Genomic DNA, 19769 nt, shown 5'->3' with positions numbered 1-19769 from the left:
CTTGTATGTAGCACGCAGTCTTCATTCCAGTCTTCTCAGACCATCGCACTATAAGAATGAAATAGGGTGAACTTATATGGACCTGCTACGTCGGTAAGTCTGTTTCAAGTAGTTCAACTATAGAGCAATAGAACAAGAAGGTCCAGTATATCATAACACCAGAAATGATCTTTTTTCGCACCATCCGCGAAGCAGAGTACAAAGGGATTGGAGGCGGGGAACCGGATGAAAAATAAGGAATCAGTAAAGTCAGTCATCGCCGTCTGAGGCACCGTCAACATCTTCGCCGTCCTCATCTTCATCTTCATCCCCTTCGGCCTCTTCATCGTTATCTTCATCCCCGGAAACTTCGCGATTCGCTTCTTCCAATTCAGCCATATGTCGGCGCAAATCAGCTTCATCGGTGTCTGATACAAGTCGTGGCTGAAAAGAAAAATGAAGACTTTCCCAAACCACTAAACTCAAGGTTTCGGTATACAAATGTCAAATGAAAATTATCGGTTAAAATGCCCTTCATAAACAATAGGCTGTTGGACTGCCACCACAACTGAGAAGTCAGAAGTAGGAGTCAACCATAAGCCTTCTAGATCAGGTGTCTAATCTTGACCTTCGCTCGAAATCTAAAGAACCCTATGCACCATATTACTAGGACATCCAAATGAAAAGCCGAAAGGCAAAGAATTAATTCACGATCATTAGATCACGATAGACCAAACTACCGCATTTCCTGAACATCAATGAGACATAGAAACAACTCAGAAGAGAAGAAACTATGGAGAAGATTGTTGGCCTTCTTCGGGGGAGGGATCGCACTAAATTGTGGCTTACGGGGGATGTTCTTGCAGTCTCTTGGAGAATATCCTCTTGAAAGAGAATAACGTATACATGACTCGTAAAAATGCAAACCAAGTCGGATTAGGACGCTGTCTGCATTGTGGTGGGAAGGTTGTTTAGAGTAGCTGCTAATAGGTGCAACAAACAGTACCCAAATCATTTATACAGCCAAACATTATCCAATGTCAAGTTTTTTTGCAACTGCCAGCACCATCGCCACCGCTGCTATGAAGGATCTCCCGGTTTCTCTCCTATCAAACTAACAGCTTTCTCATCCATGGACACAGGTCACAATTGGCGAAAAACGATAGTAAAGAGAATCTGAAATGGCACAGGAAACGACTACGTGTTGGTTATGCCTATGGTGCTAGAATGGTAAGCCCCTCCACCGACTGGCAATTATAGTGGGGATCACATGCAAAACCATGCGGTTCTAGTTCGAACAATCCTCCTAAATGATCAGGAACACAATGAAGGGAACTCTTGGTGGACGCTGATTTACCAGGCGACCGAGTCAACAGAATTGCGAAACCAACAGGCTCATTCAGGCACATCAACCCAAAAGCAACTGGGAAAATATCCGAGACGAATTTAAGGCTCGGGTAACCAGGTAACAGAGTAGACGAAAGATGAAATGTCCTCTGTGTAACGACCAGCTCTGTAATGATCTAATCTCCGAAGTGATTGTATTGTTCATAGATAAGTAAATCAGTGTCTGGTATGACGAAACTATTTGCATGGCGAATGTGGTGAACACCACGTGACAGGATGCTAAGATGCCAAACGGTCCGCGAGATCCTGGAATGGCCATTGGGCAGGGCAGAAGTAGACTGCTAGTAAAATTCTTCTGCTTACACAAGCCTAGACCATAAACGTGGATAGCAACTGCTTGTTGTGCCTAGATTTCCTAAATTTTCGTGTCGGTGTGACGTGGAAGTAGTATCCAACTCAACTCCGTGATTTCAAGCCATCAAATAGCCGCTTCTCGAGCTTTGCCTTTCATTATTCAGACCAGCAGATGTCCTCATACGCGCTTGATGAGTTGTCTCATAGATCCATCAATGTATAAATCCGAACACATGCACTGGAATCCACACAGATACGAACGTCGTCATCTGAGGCAACCTGTCCTTGAGTTATTGAACGATTGGCAGCCGGCTAGTGAACGAAGTCCTCACTTTGTTCTCATTGAAAGTGGCTGTAATGGTGTCAGTTATGCGGCTGGTATAGATAAATCGGTGAAAAATGAAGACTGCTGAATACACCTCTTTTGAAGACCGTCACAGCCAATCGCGAAAGAAGCATTATCTCCTCCCAAGTTTCTTAGATGACCTCTATTATACACTTACTTGAGTGAATCTAGCGTCGGGTAGAGAATCACTTTAGTAGATTTTGTGCGCTCTTGGAGCTAGTCATTTTACCAAGTTCTGCTTCCTTCGCCATGGAGCAGTACTGGAGAAGTTAAAGTGCTGGCCGATTCAGGCAGACTTTGGTGGAGTGTACGGCGGTCGCACGATTATTCAAGTTTCACCACTCTGACCACGATGAGGCGCATGCCTTATTAAGGGGAGTATGCTTTGTCGTCCATGTGTGTCCACAGGACACATTCAAGACATCCAATGATTTTAACCTATCAGAACATGAGGCTTCCATTAGTCGAATGTCACATTACATACGTAGTGATGCAGTACCTTCATATGGATGGGTAAGGATAAGGGAGATGTCAGCAAATCAGGGCAACACAGCAACATTAAGACCTCCACTTTTAAACCTTGTTACAAGCACAAGACAAACCTGCACCACGTCCTGTCTGGGGTGCGACAAGATACTCGCCACCGTCATTCTATGTGCACCACGCAGTGTAGAGTTTCCAGCCTTACGAGGAGAGAATAGCGTAGACCAGAATCGCAGACACATTGCCGGGATTTAACTAGCAACCAATCCCTTTCAAGTAACCGTCCTACGCTACGGTTTTCTCTACGAATATCAGTACCAGTGGAAAACGGGAGGTTATCTGCCAGTTGTTCGGAATAAAACGCTGGGAGATGAGTGGAACTTGAACCTGCAACCTTTCGCAAAAACGAAACGAGGTGTTTGTGTAGTGAGAGTATAAACGAGTGTTTTCGATATAGCCTACAAAACTCATGGTGCTAACTATCTGCAAGTCAAGCTAGAAAAGCGGAAGTCTATGAGCTTATGTTCCAGTCAAGACAAGAGAGATGTATCACTTTGAACGGAAAACGAAACGACAGTCATTATTCGCGACTGTTCACTATAAGCTATAAACCATGCCCTAGACTTCTGTGACGAAATCCTAGTTAGGTTGTCTTTGTTTTTATTGTCGACACAAAGATATAACAGTAGTTTGACGGCACTGAGGTCACCTATCTCCACTATTTCTTTGGCACCGTGAACAAAAGTGAAGTTTGGCAATCAGCCCATTTTCTGAATAGGAAAGTCCTAACGCAACCATTTTGCTTACCGCCTGTTGTATTTTGAAAGAACCGCCTTGGCTTTCGATGGAGGTCCTTATGGTCTCCAGTATCTTGTTCAGGTGCTCCAATCCCTCTGCCCACTCCATCGTCTGCGCTGTAAGAACGTACAGTGGTGGAGCGATCAAGTTGATCTGAAAGAAAAGATGCGATTCCCGGTCAACAGAAAAAAACAGACTCTTGAGCAAATATATGGTTCCTCTGTTATATTGTTCGTGAAATTTATTTAGATGGAGCACTATTTATGCTGCCGACGAAACATGGGGTAGTCAGGAGTGTGAAAGGAGGTACCAAAAGTGAATGAGTGAATGTGAGCTTCATGAGATAAACAGTGCTTCTAATTCCAAATAGGGACGAAACAACTGCACAGTGTTTCTCGGCTTTTCACCATAGACTGGCCTCACTGACTGGACGAAATATCAATTGAAAATTATCAAACCTTCTCAAAACACCATCAACCTATTGAACGATCGACCAGAAGCCAACGATTTAAACAAGCGATTTTCAGAACAGCAGCACTGAAAGTATGCAAAGATAGATTCGATTATGAAGTTACCTGTCCATCTCGCATAATTGCCATTAAAAAGCGTAAAAGTCTGAAAACGAATGACGATTTATTTAGAGATGAGTGGCCATGGTTCACCGTCCCACTTGGCGATCCGCTCTTACAAATGCTTGAAAAAAACCTGTGACCAAACCCAAGGTCTTGGACGACGATGTGAGCTGTCTACCACTGAAAGTGTGACCTATTTTCGCGTGCATGCACCTGAAGACAAAGAGAGCATGCGGAGTGGCGATACTGCAGTAGATAACAGCGCCGATAGACTGTTGATTCAAGTCAAGATATATTGCACATCAATGCCACAGGCATGGTAGCTCATTAAAATAGACGTAATACTCACACCTCTAAATTGAAAATCTATGGTAGCTTGAGTGTCAGTAAACTCCCATGCTTTTAACTATCTAACTTATACTTGAGCAGAAACCTGTCTCAAAACTTTCTGGAGAAAAAGCGCGTTCGGTCCTATCTGAAAGGTGGTAGTAACTCAAGGGAAACAATACTGGAACGGCTAATCTCTTAAACGGCTGTACGACCGCACTAGACAGTCATGGAAGTGAGTGAAAAATTTATGATTGAAGGTTTTATACGTCTAGGCTTTGTCTTGTAATAAACTTTTTGTGACGTTTTTGAGATTGGGTGGACGAAGACTTGGACAAATGAAGTAACTAACTCGAATAGGTAGCTCTTCCGAGTTAAGTTCCAAACCAGCTCGCAGAGCACGCCTCACGGCATCAATCCCTTCGAAAGTGAAACAAGATACTTCAAAGTCCGCACGAATTTTCATTGCTTGTGGCATGAGCCGGTGGCGGATATTGCTGATGAGGACCTCGCGTGTATGCTCGTCTATATCGCATTCGTCCAATATGCTGGGAGTACTACAAACAATGCAATAAGAGAAGAGAAATCACGGGATTCAGACAGCGGGAAACACCAACTCAAGTGAATAGGATTTAGACAAGACACAAAAAAAAGTAACCATCCAGAAACCTTAGCAATTATGCCGAAAGTGCTGGATTAGCTGCAACCAAAAATCAGTTTACATGTTATCGATAACATGCCAGATAAATCGATTCTGTCAGCCGTTACCGTAATTCAAAACCCAAACGGAACATCAAACTACTTTCATGCCTGTTATATCTTTTACGTGCGCGGAAGTAAGCAACACACCACAAAAAGTACAGTACGAACCTAAACGAAAATTTTGGTTGGTCCCTGCAGATTAGAGTAATACCATGCAAAACGTGGCTTGTGGAGGAAGAAAAGACCAGTTCTCAGATACCCCGTGTATAAAATGGCAATAGGAAACTAGCAATCTTTGAAAAAGGAAAATTTCGAAGAGGTATGTTACGATACAAGTTGATACGGATCTTGAAAGATTCAAAGCCCTAAGGGTATATAAAAAGTTGAAGAGTTCGGTAACAGGTGGAGGCGGAAAGGTCATTTCGACGAGGGGAAGGGGAGGAATGGATGGGACAGGAAAGGCGAGTGAAAATGCTGGAAGCGCGAGGAAGAGGACCAACAAAGGCTATTACGGAAGAGCACAGTATATTTAAGCTAAAGACGCTACGCCTCGACGAAGGAATAGAGCGAATCAGTCAAGGAGAGAGCCGAACAAGCACAAAAAAGAAAGATAAGCCCCCTAGACATGACGATATTCCAGGATCCGAAAAATCTAAGGTTGTAAAAAGCAGTTTCGAGATTGGAAGAGAAAGCGTACTTTCCCAGAAACGTTCTTAAGAGAATTTTACACGGACAGATGAGAAGCGGCTGCAGAAGTTAGACCAAACACAGTGAAAGGAAGGGAATGTTGTGAAGTTGGGGCGTGTAAAGAGCTGCAAATAAAAAAACGGAGGGGAAAAGGGATAGAAGACTTGGATGGGTCAAATGCGGTTGTGACAGGTGACCCCAACTCAGCAGCTTTATAAAAAAAAACTGGCAACCAGGATGCAGACTATACCCGAGTGTTATAAATTCACAGGAAGGCAAAGCTTTGGGATACGTAATAAGTGAAACAAAGAGGACTGGCATTATCATCAAGTGCACAAATGTTGGAGGCGCCAGGAAAGAGATTTTTGATAGTGTAAACATACACCGTGGAATATAGCCAATATCTCAAGGACTTGTGCAGTGGAGGAGGAGGAGGACTCTATCCAAACATACATATAGCGTACGATTCTCGAGGAAGCTATCGGTTAAGTTTGCCAAGTTTTAGTGCCTTCCCGACCTAGTCCAAGGACTTAGAAATATCTGGTTACCAGTTCGGTTTAACAGGTGTTCAGAAACGATACGTCAGTGGATCATCCATAGAGTGGTTACGCCTGAACCCGTATTGCAGAACTCAGGAGAATGCCATCTACAGAAACACACCGTGAAGCAATATACCAGACTACTAGAAAATTATGAGGGGTAATTTGAAACGCGAATTCCATGGATATGAGCAAAAAACCGACGAATACCCTACCCAATTGTCGGAAAAATACTGGCAGGAAATATGTCAAGAAGGGTCGAAGGACGTGAGATGAAAACACATGGTAAAACAACAGTCAGAAGAGCCCAGTGAAAAGAGAAGACATGAGGGAATAAAGTCCTTCCTCCGAGGAAGGACGAGTTAGAAAAGGTCTACCCTGAAAACTGCACGTTTCGATCACTCAACAGTTCACGGTGACCACCGTCGCATTAGTCAATACGTCGAAATGCTCTTAAAAGAGTCCGGTAATAATAAAAAGGTACCTTCCGTGCGCAGCGCCATTAGGGGAGAGACAACACTATCATACTCCCTGATGTATCTTGGGGCCAGGCCGGCCCCTGCAGCCAGGTGGGTCAGACTATTGAGTCATTGGATCTGGGAAGAGTCTCCCAAGAAAACTCTAGAGACCGCTGCCGCTCGGTCCAGACCTTTGAGTAAGAAGCTAGGGTAGGGTCACGGAACAAAACCCTACATTATTCTTCTGCCTTGTGGGTCAGACTTTTGAGTCAAAGGCTCAATGGAGGGTACCTCAACCGAACCCAATTATTCGGCCCGGGCAACCTGAAAGGATCATCTGCCTTTGCAGCTCTTCGCTTATTAGCCTCCTAACCATTGTTCTGTTTGAATCGTCACACAGCAAAGTAGACCAACAGATCTGATCCACGTTGCAGCCTTTAATGTCCGTATTCTATGTCAATCCAACAAGAGGTATCTCTTGCTGAAACCTTGCTTTTACTCTGTATCGATATATGTTGAGTCTCCGAAACATGCATACAAGACCCCAATTCGGTCGTGTGCTTCAAGCCGCTTAGGACGAGCTCAGATGTTCCACATTTCACTCTTCGGGTATCTGGTGGTCCTGACGTAATGACTCGTGATATCTATTGTGTGTGTTGCACTCAGCCCCAAGGCTGAAAGCGCCTTCCTGGACTGGATCCAGTAAACAGTCGCCTTTGTGCTGTGCGGATGTCTGGCTCAATAAAGATCAATGCAGGTCGACGCGGTAAACGGCGTTCACTTGTTGCATCAGCACACGCCCCGACAGACTGCAGTTCTGAGAATGAGGACAGGTTTTATCAACATCTGTCACGACTGCTACGGTTTGCGAAAGGGATGGATATAGTAACCCTGGCGGGTGATGGGAACGCCCAAGTTGGACGACTAAGTCCAGAAGTAGATTCGGAGTTGATTTTCAGAGCATGGATAAGTGGGAGCAACTGCTTCAGTTGTGTACTGATCATCGTCTGTTCCTGGACAGTAAGAACTTTCAGCACAAACGTCCACTTCCAGTTAGTTGGAAGCCACCAATCCAAGGCACCCACCCACCAAGACAGTCATGGCCTCAACTGGACCATGTGGTTAGCAGTTACCGATGGAGAGCCTCAATTAAAGAAAACGGCTCCGGGAGATGGCTGGCTCAGTGGTTAGAAGGCAGAATTACCGACATGAAGGTCTAGGGTTCGAACACGACCTCTGCTCCTCGATTTCTCCTATCTAGGCCTGGGCAACCTGGCACTATCCCAGGCCTTGTGCTCCCTCCTGGTGACACTGCAGTTAGGCGCCGAAAGAATTCCACAGCTGAACGATTTNCTGGACAGTAAGAACTTTCAGCACAAACGTCCACTTCCAGTTAGTTGGAAGCCACCAATCCAAGGCACCCACCCACCAAGACAGTCATGGCCTCAACTGGACCATGTGGTTAGCAGTTACCGATGGAGAGCCTCAATTAAGGAAAACGGCTCCTTCTGGGAGATGGCTCAGTGGTTAGAAGGCAGAATTACCGACATGAAGGTCTAGGGTTCGAACACGACCTCTGCTCCTCGATTTCTCCTATCTAGGCCTGGGCAACCTGGCACTATCCCAGGCCTTGTGCTCCCTCCTGGTGACACTGCAGTTAGGCGCCGAAAGAATCCCACAGCTGAACGATTTCTTCCTTCTGGGGTACGCAAACTGACTCCGATCATGCCATTATATGGACTGGGCTATCATTTCGCTTTCCGTCAGCATTACGCGTGCCGAAGCATGGCAACTCCGTTCAGTAACTTACCAAGCTGTTATAGAAGAGAATGTTGGTAGCTCAGGTAGCGTAGAAGGTCAGTGGCACAACCACCGACCCGTCGCTACGCTCCAATACACTCCCTAACACTGTACTAATGATGTCACCTCGATTAGTGATGAAACCCCTGTCTAGGCTTGGGCAACCTGGCAGTATCCCAGCCCTCGTGCTTCCTCCGGGTGGCACGGCAGCTAGGCACCGGAAAGGTGTTATAGCTGAACGATTTAGTGATGAAACGTCTGTAATCAAATTGCCCAGCTCAGCGAACAAACCAACAAGCATCTATTACCAAGCTGATTTGGTTGGAAAGCTACTGAAAACACACAGTCATGCTGATAACGAAGAATGTTTGGAGGTTAGATGGAAGGGGCTTAAAGAAGCTATGCTCTCAGCTTTCAGAATTATTTGCCTAAGTCATCCGACTCGACTAAATGAACACTGCATGTTGTCAAGTTCAATGGGTCTTTTGTTGCTAGAAAGGCAGTACCGGCAACCAGAAACTGTGGTGGTGCCCGCAGATCCCTCAAACCGGACAATGATATTCATTCAGCTGTAGCTGCCATGCCACCCAAAGGAAGCACGAGGGCTGGGATACTCTCAGGTTGCCCAAGTCTAAACAGGGGAAGTCGAGATGCAGAGGTCGGGTTCGAACCACGGAACTTCGCGCTCTAGCCACTGAGCCATCTGACCCCCCAAATACCGAACAATCAAGAGCCTGAATGACAAGACGCTGCTGAATTGCGAAGGCCCAAGAAATGGAGAAGACTTTTGCTGATGACGTCCAGCTGAACAGTCTGATGACCATGCTTCAGAAGGTTTGGGACGACAAGAGAATACCCTCTACCGTCTTTTTGGTCTCCAAAAGTGCACGAGAACGTCATACGAAAATCATCGTGGAATCAGCCTGGTATCCGTCGCATCTAAGGCGTCCTTTGACAATTTTATGCGGGTTGATTGATTGTCAGGAGACAGGTTCGTGGATTTCACCCAGGTCGAAGATTCATCGACCACATCTTTACCTTCAGACAAGTTCTTGGTCAACGTCACTCTCAGAAGTCTCATGGTAGACATTGTTCTTGATCTGGAAGCTGTTTGTGACTCTAGAGATCTTCAGAAACTTTGGCGGCATCTGCCGATCAAGGATGCATCTTCCTTCTATCCTTTATAAGGGCACTGTATCCGAACTCCTATGGACAAGTATGCGTACAAGACAAGCTTCCGCCCGGGTTCACCATCTCCAGTGGTGTGGGACAACGCCGCCTTCATTCGCCTTTCCCTTTTAAATTTTTCATTGGTGTACTGCTTGGAATTTTCCCTGCCTACCTTTGAGACCTCGCGAGTCGAAAGAGTCCTGGGAAGTTCACCCACAAGCATTGAGTACACGGACGATGTTGCTTTTAAGAATGCAAACAACTTCGAATGACCAAAATAATTCTGCCACGAGGTTTCGCACGCGCTTTAACCTACGAAGTGGAAAATGCTCACCTGCACAATAGATGACGACAATGGCAGAAATGGTCTCACATGCAGTCAGTAGCGCCCGTGAATCAAAGTTATCACCTTCAATACATACCTACCCAGCTCCCGAACTAGCTGAGAAAGCCTTCGCCTCCAATGCAAGGTTGAATGTCCCACACTATCACATATTCCGGAAATTGATGATGTAGCACAGGGAACCACGGTTTGTGAAGGATGGATTGAAGTGAAATGATTTTTTGCAGCACCTTACTGCAAGTTTTAATTTCCATTTACACTCAATTTCTGCTGCCCTCCCAAAGGGTAAACTTAGACAACACGGATGAGACATCCAAAGAGCATCAGCGCATTGTTTTATTTCGAACCCTTCAACATGAAGGAGAAAGGCAGTACCGGCAACCAGAAACTGTGGTGGTGCCCGCAGATCCCTCAAACCGGACAATGATATTCATTCAGCTGTAGCTGCCATGCCACCCAAAGGAAGCACGAGGGCTGGGATACTCTCAGGTTGCCCAAGTCTAAACAGGGTCGATCGAGATGCAGAGGTCGGGTTCGAACCACGGAACTTCGCGCTCTAGCCACTGAGCCATCTGACCCCCCAAATACCGAACAAGAGCCTGAATGCTTCGCGCTCTAGCCACTGAGCCATCTGACCCCCCAAATACCGAACAATCAAGAGCCTGAATGACAAGACGCTGCTGAATTGCGAAGGCCCAAGAAATGGAGAAGACTTTTGCTGATGACGTCCAGCTGAACAGTCTGATGACCATGCTTCAGAAGGTTTGGGACGACAAGAGAATACCCTCTACCGTCTTTTTGGTCTCCAAAAGTGCACGAGAACGTCATACGAAAATCATCGTGGAATCAGCCTGGTATCCGTCGCATCTAAGGCGTCCTTTGACAATTTTATGCGGGTTGATTGATTGTCAGGAGACAGGTTCGTGGATTTCACCCAGGTCGAAGATTCATCGACCACATCTTTACCTTCAGACAAGTTCTTGGTCAACGTCACTCTCAGAAGTCTCATGGTAGACATTGTTCTTGATCTGGAAGCTGTTTGTGACTCTAGAGATCTTCAGAAACTTTGGCGGCATCTGCCGATCAAGGATGCATCTTCCTTCTATCCTTTATAAGGGCACTGTATCCGAACTCCTATGGACAAGTATGCGTACAAGACAAGCTTCCGCCCGGGTTCACCATCTCCAGTGGTGTGGGACAACGCCGCCTTCATTCGCCTTTCCCTTTTAAATTTTTCATTGGTGTACTGCTTGGAATTTTCCCTGCCTACCTTTGAGACCTCGCGAGTCGAAAGAGTCCTGGGAAGTTCACCCACAAGCATTGAGTACACGGACGATGTTGCTTTTAAGAATGCAAACAACTTCGAATGACCAAAATAATTCTGCCACGAGGTTTCGCACGCGCTTTAACCTACGAAGTGGAAAATGCTCACCTGCACAATAGATGACGACAATGGCAGAAATGGTCTCACATGCAGTCAGTAGCGCCCGTGAATCAAAGTTATCACCTTCAATACATACCTACCCAGCTCCCGAACTAGCTGAGAAAGCCTTCGCCTCCAATGCAAGGTTGAATGTCCCACACTATCACATATTCCGGAAATTGATGATGTAGCACAGGGAACCACGGTTTGTGAAGGATGGATTGAAGTGAAATGATTTTTTGCAGCACCTTACTGCAAGTTTTAATTTCCATTTACACTCAATTTCTGCTGCCCTCCCAAAGGGTAAACTTAGACAACACGGATGAGACATCCAAAGAGCATCAGCGCATTGTTTTATTTCGAACCCTTCAACATGAAGGTCCGGTATGCGACGTCAATATTCCAGAGCAAGAGACCAAGTAGCTGCCCGTGATAAAGTTTCTCAATTCCATCGCCGATGTGCTGTGCCGGTATACTCAGCATTTAATGAACGAGTAGTGGCCTAGCTGCCAAACTTTATGGTTGACTAGAAGTCAACTGCACTTAAGGTGTACATTCTAGCAACCGAAAAATATTGAGCCTACTGTTGATGCAGCATTGTTATTTCAATACAGCAAAGCCACACGTAGACAACTCCACGGGAATTTTTCGTTATTATTGTTTCCCTGAAGCTTGGACGCCTCTTCAGAACCAAACAAACCAAAAACGAATTATCACCGTTAGTATCTACAACTGCTCAGACACAAGCCAAGCAAAAATGCAGACCAACCGATGAAAGGTGAGATACTAAATGACTGGTCGTAATTGCTGGTGCCCCTGGCATCGCATTATGAACCCATAAATCCTATTAACACGGCACCATGTCATGAGACACCACGGCAGGTGAAGCCGGCTGGATTGATCTGTGCGTCAAGCATGCCACAAAAACATCAAACAAATCTGCAGCAGACTCGTCGCACTTAGTCCATGGTTTCATCGCTAAGAAATGTGGCATAAAACCATGCTGTCTGGTGCACTTCCCAATCACAACAGATCCTAGATGGACGTCAAACACGACTACACACTAACACAATCAAAACTTAATATCTCTAGGTTACACTCAACAATATAAGTGAACTTACTTTACAACGCGTTTGAAGACGTCATACGAGGCCGCCCGCTTCCCCATTTTATTATCGAAGTACCAAGCGGTCTTTTTGCACAGTTCCTCAAGCTGCTCATCCGTCTCGTAACCCAACTTCTCTGCAGTGTGCCGAAGAATCTGATTCACCTGATTAAAGCACAATAATGTAATTTAGCTAGTGATTCGCTTACCGCTTTGGCCTTTGCGAATTTCTCTTGACATTTGGCTACTTCTTCTGAAGAAACTCTGCGCTTCGACAAATCGATATAACCTGGACTTGGGTGATTAAGAGGAAACATTATAAACCTTTTTCGCTATCCACCCTAATTACCATTACAACTGTAGTTCTTCCAACCCTAACCAGTTTATTAATCGACCGGATACGACGGCGAGATAACTCGCTGTGGAGGATCATGCCCCCGATATTTTTGTACTCCAACAGCTCAACATAGCTCCCCATGGTCTGTATGGACGTTATATTCACAACCACGACATCATCTTTCTCTGGGTAGAGATTCTCGTAAAACCTACACTGCAATGGCATGGTCTCTGAATGAACTATTGGCAAAAGAGTGGTTTGGGGTCTCAGCAAGCAACCCAGAAGAATCTCGATCACTGATTGGTCCATGGCTCATCAAGCGATACGGTCATCACGGGATCCATTACCGGTGAAGCGTCAAATTCAGGTTGATTAACTGGACTGCCGAGTGACTAGTGCAGTGGGTGGCAAAGGAAAAACTCAACAGCGACTTCATAAAGAAGTATTTTCAAATCTATTTAATGCACCCTAAGATCAAAAAGCTCCAGCGAACTTGTGCTTGTAGGAGGCACAGACTTATAGACCAGAATCATGTAAATGGGTTGAGACGAAATGGGACTGGTGGTTATGGTTGAGCACGCAGCCTTATGAAGTCGAGCGTTAATTTTGGTCGTGTGCGTACACGGGCATCCTCACCTAGGCAAGAAGTGGAAGCCAGTGAATAGGAATAGGAGTAGCATCCTGCATGAGAATGAACACACGTGAATCGGTCTTCACTGCACGGATAAAGTAACACAGGAAGTTCCCAATGAAATAAGTTCTTGTAATTATTGACCGTAGAAGCTGGGAGATTGTTCGGAAAGGGACAGCTGCCAAATAAATAAAGTAGTATTCGTGGAGGCAATTAACAGCTGGAAGTGAAGCCCGCGTGAATAGCCGTACATAACTGAAGGTCCAGTGGCTAGGGGTAGAAAATCGAGCATGAGAATCAGTTTGGAAAAAATTACAAGGGTATACAGTTTATCCAAAAATGTGGCAATTTTCAACTGGAGGGTTCGGATGAGGCAGCTGCTCGGGATGTGAAATTATTTTAATGGTTTTCTACTGAGCACTCTCAATTGTATTTTATTGCACCTAAACCAGAGGAAAGGCGGTTGCGAGATTCCCCAGGAAGGGAATGAGAAGTCAAAGTCAAGGTCAATAGTTACCGAGAAAATTGCGCTACGCAACAATCGCGTATGTAGAGCAGAATAACAGCTCTTCTGATTATATCTAAGCAGAATAGAAGCACTTCATTTGGATACCAGGATTTTTATGCCTCGGTGCCATAAAAGTAGGATGCTTAGGAAAATTTAGAACCCTCGAGTATCGGGAGGCTTGGAAATTCCCAGTGGAGATTTCTTTCCACAAGAGCCGCTAATCTAGGTTGAAACCCTGAGAAATCGTGCAGGGCTGCAGCATTATTAACAGGAATGGGCATTAGCACACACCCTGTGAAATTCAGACTAATAAGTTGACAACTGGAACGCTGGACACGGGAGACTGATTAGCCAGCCTATCGGACAGTCGCAGCACTGTTGCTTAAAAGCCATACATTTCGAGCTTGCGAAGTGTCGCAATATGAGGGGCTCAATCGCAGACTTTCGAGGAGCCAGGAATAATGGTGCACGAAATAAGTTTATCGTTATTTGTTTGGGTCGACCTATACCGAACGTAATCCCGTGCAAGGATCGTGCAGCGAGAATCCATGATGCACGGTAGTATTGGGACTTTGACATCTCGCCGCCCCAAGACACTCTTATTCAGGACACACTTCATCACTCTACACAGTAAGCACTTTAGATCCATGGGCCTATAACCACATCCTGCTAGGTGGTCCCTGGGATTCACGGATCCACCGATCGATACAAAAGATGGAAACTCCCGCACAAGCACACCGGGTCGGGTTTCTTCTTATCGCTCGGATGCTTCTTGTTACCTAAAAGACACGAATGGAAGAAGGTGTTACAATGTTCTTTGAGACCTATGCGGATGAAGTGTTCTTGCCAGCGGGACGGCACACAAAACGCGTCTGAAATTGCTTTTAACTATTTGCTTGGCGCATCAGGAACTGCAATCTGGTGAGGTTTATTCTACGTATTAACTACCCGAAATGAGAACAATTGATGCCTGGTAAAGCCATGCGCTCTTACCTTGAAAGTCTTCTCACCATATCTTCGCTGCATGTCAGTCGGGTCAACGGTGATAAACCTGCTGGCCAAGACTTGTTGGAACAGGGCGCAAAAAGGCATGAGTCCGCTGGAAAGCGAAGACACCCCAGGGGAAGGGACAAGCAACATGAGAACTTCATTTGGATACCAGGATTTTTATGCCTCGGTGCCATAAAAGTAGGATGCTTAGTCAAATTTAGAACCCTCGAGTATCGGGAGGCTTGGAAATTCCCAGTGGAGATTTCTTTCCACAAGAGCCACTAATCTAGGTTGAAACCCTGAGAAATCGTGCAGGGCTGCAGCATTATCAACAGGAATGGGCATTAGCACACACCCTATGAAATTCAGACTAATAAGTTGACAACTGGAACGCTGGACACGGGAGACTGATTAGCCAGCCTATCGAACAGTCGCAGCACTGTTGCTTAAAAGCCATACATTTCGAGCTTGCGAAGTGTCGCAATATGAGGGGCTCAATCGCAGACTTTCGAGGAGCCAGGAATAATGGTGCACGAAATAAGTTTATCGTTATTTGTTTGGGTCGACCTATACCGAACGTAATCCCGTGCAAGGATCGTGCAGCGAGAATCCATGATGCACGGTAGTATTGGGACTTTGACATCTCGCCGCCCCAAGACACTCTTATTCAGGACACACTTCATCACTCTACACAGTAAGCACTTTAGATCCATGGGCCTATAACCACATCCTGCTAGGTGGTCCCTGGGATTCACGGATCCACCGATCGATACAAAAGATGGAAACTCCCGCACAAGCACACCGGGTCGGGTTTCTTCTTATCGCTCGGATGCTTCTTGTTACCTAAAAGACACGAATGGAAGAAGGTGTTACAATGTTCTTTGAGACCTATGCGGATGAAGTGTTCTTGCCAGCGGGACGGCACACAAAACGCGTCTGAAATTGCTTTTAACTATTTGCTTGGCGCATCAGGAACTGCAATCTGGTGAGGTTTATTCTACGTATTAACTACCCGAAATGAGAACAATTGATGCCTGGTAAAGCCATGCGCTCTTACCTTGAAAGTCTTCTCACCATATCTTCGCTGCATGTCAGTCGGGTCAACGGTGATAAACCTGCTGGCCAAGACTTGTTGGAACAGGGCGCAAAAAGGCATGAGTCCGCTGGAAAGCGAAGACACCCCAGGGGAAGGGACAAGCAACATGAGACACGGGTTTAAGGCCAGTAGCCATTGTCGCAGAACGTTAAGCACGCTCAACTGTGGTTGTATCATTCTTTCGTTTTGAGTAGATAACTTAAACGGTATATTCAAAAACCTGTTCCATAGAGCGTCTGGAAGTCCACGCGAGAAACACGCAAGAATGTGTGCCTGATCATCCATGGAAGGAGACTAACTTTTGAGCCTATTTTCAATGGTGCAGTAGGAAAGACAATTTTGGATAGAACCGGACACATTAATTTTCTTCGGTATCTATCCTCGTAATATCTGGTGCATTCTCACCAGGCATGCAAAAGGGTTTGCTGTGTCCCACCCACGTACGATATGGTCGAATTTTCCATAATTCCAAGAGAAATGAAAGTTCGGCGACCACTGCTTTCCGGTGGGCACAAGCGTCTAAACTCCAGGATTTCAAGTCTCTCGCAGAACGCCTGGGCTTATGTAGNCAGGAATGGTCTAAGAACGGACTGTTAGGAACTCCAGCGGAGACCGCCGACGAAGAAGAGTAGGTCAAGCCTAATTCACGCAGAATGCTCTGTCTTATAGGAACCCCTAATCCAACGTACAATGCTTCATTGAATTCCATAACATTTGAGCTTATGGAGCAGCCGAAAGTATGGGCACTCGCTCGAATGCTGTTCAGAATTCGAAAAGGGTCATCCGATATGGGTCTTCCGTCCTTTGCTGGGGCCCATATATATACTATATGCTGCATATATATATGTTTATATATGCATACGTTTATACATATGTGTATGTATGTAAATAAATATATACTATATGCACTGCATACTACGCTACATACTGTATGCTATATTAAGCGTGTAAGAACGGATTGGGGTGAACGCAGGTCGCGACGGGGACATAAATTTGTTGGTTGTGAGGTGACTTACGATGGTCCACCTCAGAATTCTTTATATTACCTTGTACGGTATGGTAGTGACTCTAATAGGCTTGTAGCTGCGAGCGATAGGCGGCCACTTGTTTCGTAAGCTAGCGTGATAATCACTTCCTTCCAAGCAGAGTGAAGGCCGCCTTCGTCGAGTGGCTGATGAAACATCAGGTAGAGTTTCTTTGCTAGTACGACCGACGTTTCCTTGAGGACCCTTGGAGGGACCTCAACTGACTCAACGCTCTCGAATGGTTTGTCTTGCGCAAGAGTTAACGAACATCTTCCTCCGTGAGAACTAAACTGGTTGGGGACCCCTACTAGATATCTTGTGAGATTTGGGTCTAATGGAGCCGCTGGGGATGAATACAGTCCTGCATAATATTCTCTGCATGTTTCAGACAGGTCACTGAAGCACTCATGGTTTACCCCAGTTCTGATCCCGAAGGAGAAGGCGGTTTGGCTCATTTCCTCGGCAAGTACTAAAACTTTACATGTTTGTTTTTAGGGGGAGCTCTTGTATCCTGATTTGTCGTCATGTGTTAATTTCCTCGGCAAGTACTAAAACTTTACATGTTTGTTTTTAGGGGGAGCTCTTGTATCTTGATTTGTCGTCATGTGTTATATTAGCAGATTTCCAATTTACAGCGGTTGTACATTGTACGAAATTCCATCCCATCTTTTGTGTCCCTTGCAGTTATCCTTTTAACAAATGGTTGGAAACTCGTTTTCAGATTACGGTAAATCATTTTGAGTAGCTTCTAATCGGTTCAACAACGTAGACTTCTTTTGAACGAAGACCGCGTCAGCCCTGTTGATTTTCTTGCCATTGGTCCCAGGAGGCCATGGTAAATTATAGGTGTCCTACCAGAAATAGATGCGAGAATTATTAGATGGGGAAGAGTTTTGGAAGGGTTTGTATGAGGAAGTGGTTACCATCCGGTGAACATAACGGGCCGCGGTAGACCATGTCAAGAAGTAGTGAATCGGTCCCACGCAGCTAGATTTTAACCTACAGTGAATCGAGAAAAGGCACAGGAGTTCTGGAAGGGCCGTATATAGTTTCAAAGCCACCCACCTGCCCTCTAGCATATTGGGTAATCTCCATGATTGTTGTAGCCGTCCATCAGGACGTCCTCATCAGAGACATCTGGTGTGAGACAAGTTTCCGTAAGTGCGATCGCGGACGGTGGTTCACAGTAAGCCGACTGTTGAATGTTGGAAATTTTGCAGAAAATACTGTAGCAGATTTCCGACAAGAATTTCAACGCTATCCGTACTGCGTCTGAGTTTAGGGAGCGAACAGTGAGCTCATAGAAAGGTAGGAAGATTCAACGCTGCGTTGAGCGCAAGGCTTCAAAAGTGGTTCTGTGGCGTACATGTATGCTACCTTCCTCTTTAATCCTGATAACTGCTGTTCGTTTGCAGGAGGTTGATCCCTGGGAATGAGGTCAGCTTGGACTATTCGCCTTTGAGGGACGTAGATTCTCTCCCTCTGGTCGAACAAGGAGGTTGATCCCTGGGAATGAGGTCAGCTTGGACTATTCGCCTTTGAGGGACGTAGATTCTCTCCCTCGTGGTCGAACATTTCAGTGGCTTCGTCCTGTAGCCCGTGAAATTCCAAGTTCCGGACACCCTTAATCTTTTCCAGAATTTGAAGGGATCACGCGTTACTTTGGTTCCGTGAGCCATCGGGCAAGGTGTCTGTCTATGGCCCTGTTAGGTCGTTCGGGCATTGTATTGGGCCGCCAAGATGTAGTCATTTTGGTTGCATTCTCAAGAAGCTCGTTTTTGCAGGGGATTGCATCTTTAAACCAGCAACAATCCTTTCAGTTATGCAGAGTTTTAGTAGCCCATTTGGCTACACTCGCCTTCCTTTTTGCCTTAATGTGGTCTCCCAGGCCGTGCTGGATCAGCGTGGTCAGCTCGGTGTGCATAGATTCTCCGGTCGGATTTGTTCCCACGGCCGTCGAGTTTGTGGGTGTCGAATGGGTCCACAATCAGACGAGTCACTTTTGACGAGGGGGATCTGGAGGCTGACAGTTTCACATTTTCAGTGGCTGTGGGGATCACGGAAGTCAGGGACGTCGTGGTCAATGCTTTTGACTGACCTGTTGGTGGACATTACTGCGCGTTTCTGCACAGCTGACAAACCAACTTGGAACTTGTGACTTTGATGTAGAGTATATCTATGTCTTCAAAGTCAGATACGAAAATAAACGGCAATTTTTCGTATCCTAGGAGCGATGTCCACACGAAGCTCCTTAAACTCTGAGGATAGCTGTCGTTGGTAGTCTTGGGCTGTGCAATGGCTGAGTAGGAACCGCAATGGTTATTCGCAGTTGGTTTAACTGTCGTGCTTGTGCAGTTTGCTTTCCCTCTTGCGCGTTTGCATAAACTCCTTCTCCCAAGGAGCTTTTGCACCCGACACCAGTTTGCTTTCCCTCTTGCGCGTTTGCATGAACTCCTCCCAAGGAGCTTTTGCACCCGACATCTATACAGCAGCAACACTTGTGAGTCTATCCAGTTGCATCCCGCGTTGTGATTCCGAGTTTCTTACTACCATTTATCCGTACTCCGAATTCCCCACTTCACCATCCCCACTTACGCTTTTCGTGACTCCGGCCATACACCAACAGCCTCAGGCCTCGGAGCCTCAGTGGAGGTTTTCGGGTTTAGCCCACGTTGGCCGATTAGTTTACAGCAGTTCTGCTGCCTCTCCAGATCCATTATTCGGGTTCCACGCTTTCTGCAGCTCGCAG

At 45.9% G+C, this 19769-nt stretch overlaps 1 protein-coding gene across 1 annotated transcript; it reads right to left on the bottom strand.

The window, feature by feature from the left end:
* Positions 1–30: 30 nt before the first annotated feature.
* Positions 31–13052, bottom strand: T265_03124 (hypothetical protein; the record flags this gene model as incomplete). The annotated part of the gene is made up of 6 exons (XM_009167529.1): positions 31–423; positions 3317–3460; positions 4559–4763; positions 12450–12598; positions 12643–12722; positions 12758–13052. The coding sequence occupies 6 exons, from the start codon at positions 12993–12995 to the stop codon at positions 250–252; spliced, it is 990 nt and encodes a 329-aa protein (XP_009165793.1).
* Between the last annotated feature and the right edge of the window lie 6717 nt (positions 13053–19769).

Source organism: Opisthorchis viverrini (assembly GCF_000715545.1).
Source record: "Opisthorchis viverrini unplaced genomic scaffold opera_v5_42, whole genome shotgun sequence".
Classification (NCBI taxonomy): domain Eukaryota; kingdom Metazoa; phylum Platyhelminthes; class Trematoda; order Opisthorchiida; family Opisthorchiidae; genus Opisthorchis; species Opisthorchis viverrini.
Note: the sequence above shows the minus strand (reverse complement) of the source record. Positions and strands in the feature narration are given on the sequence as shown.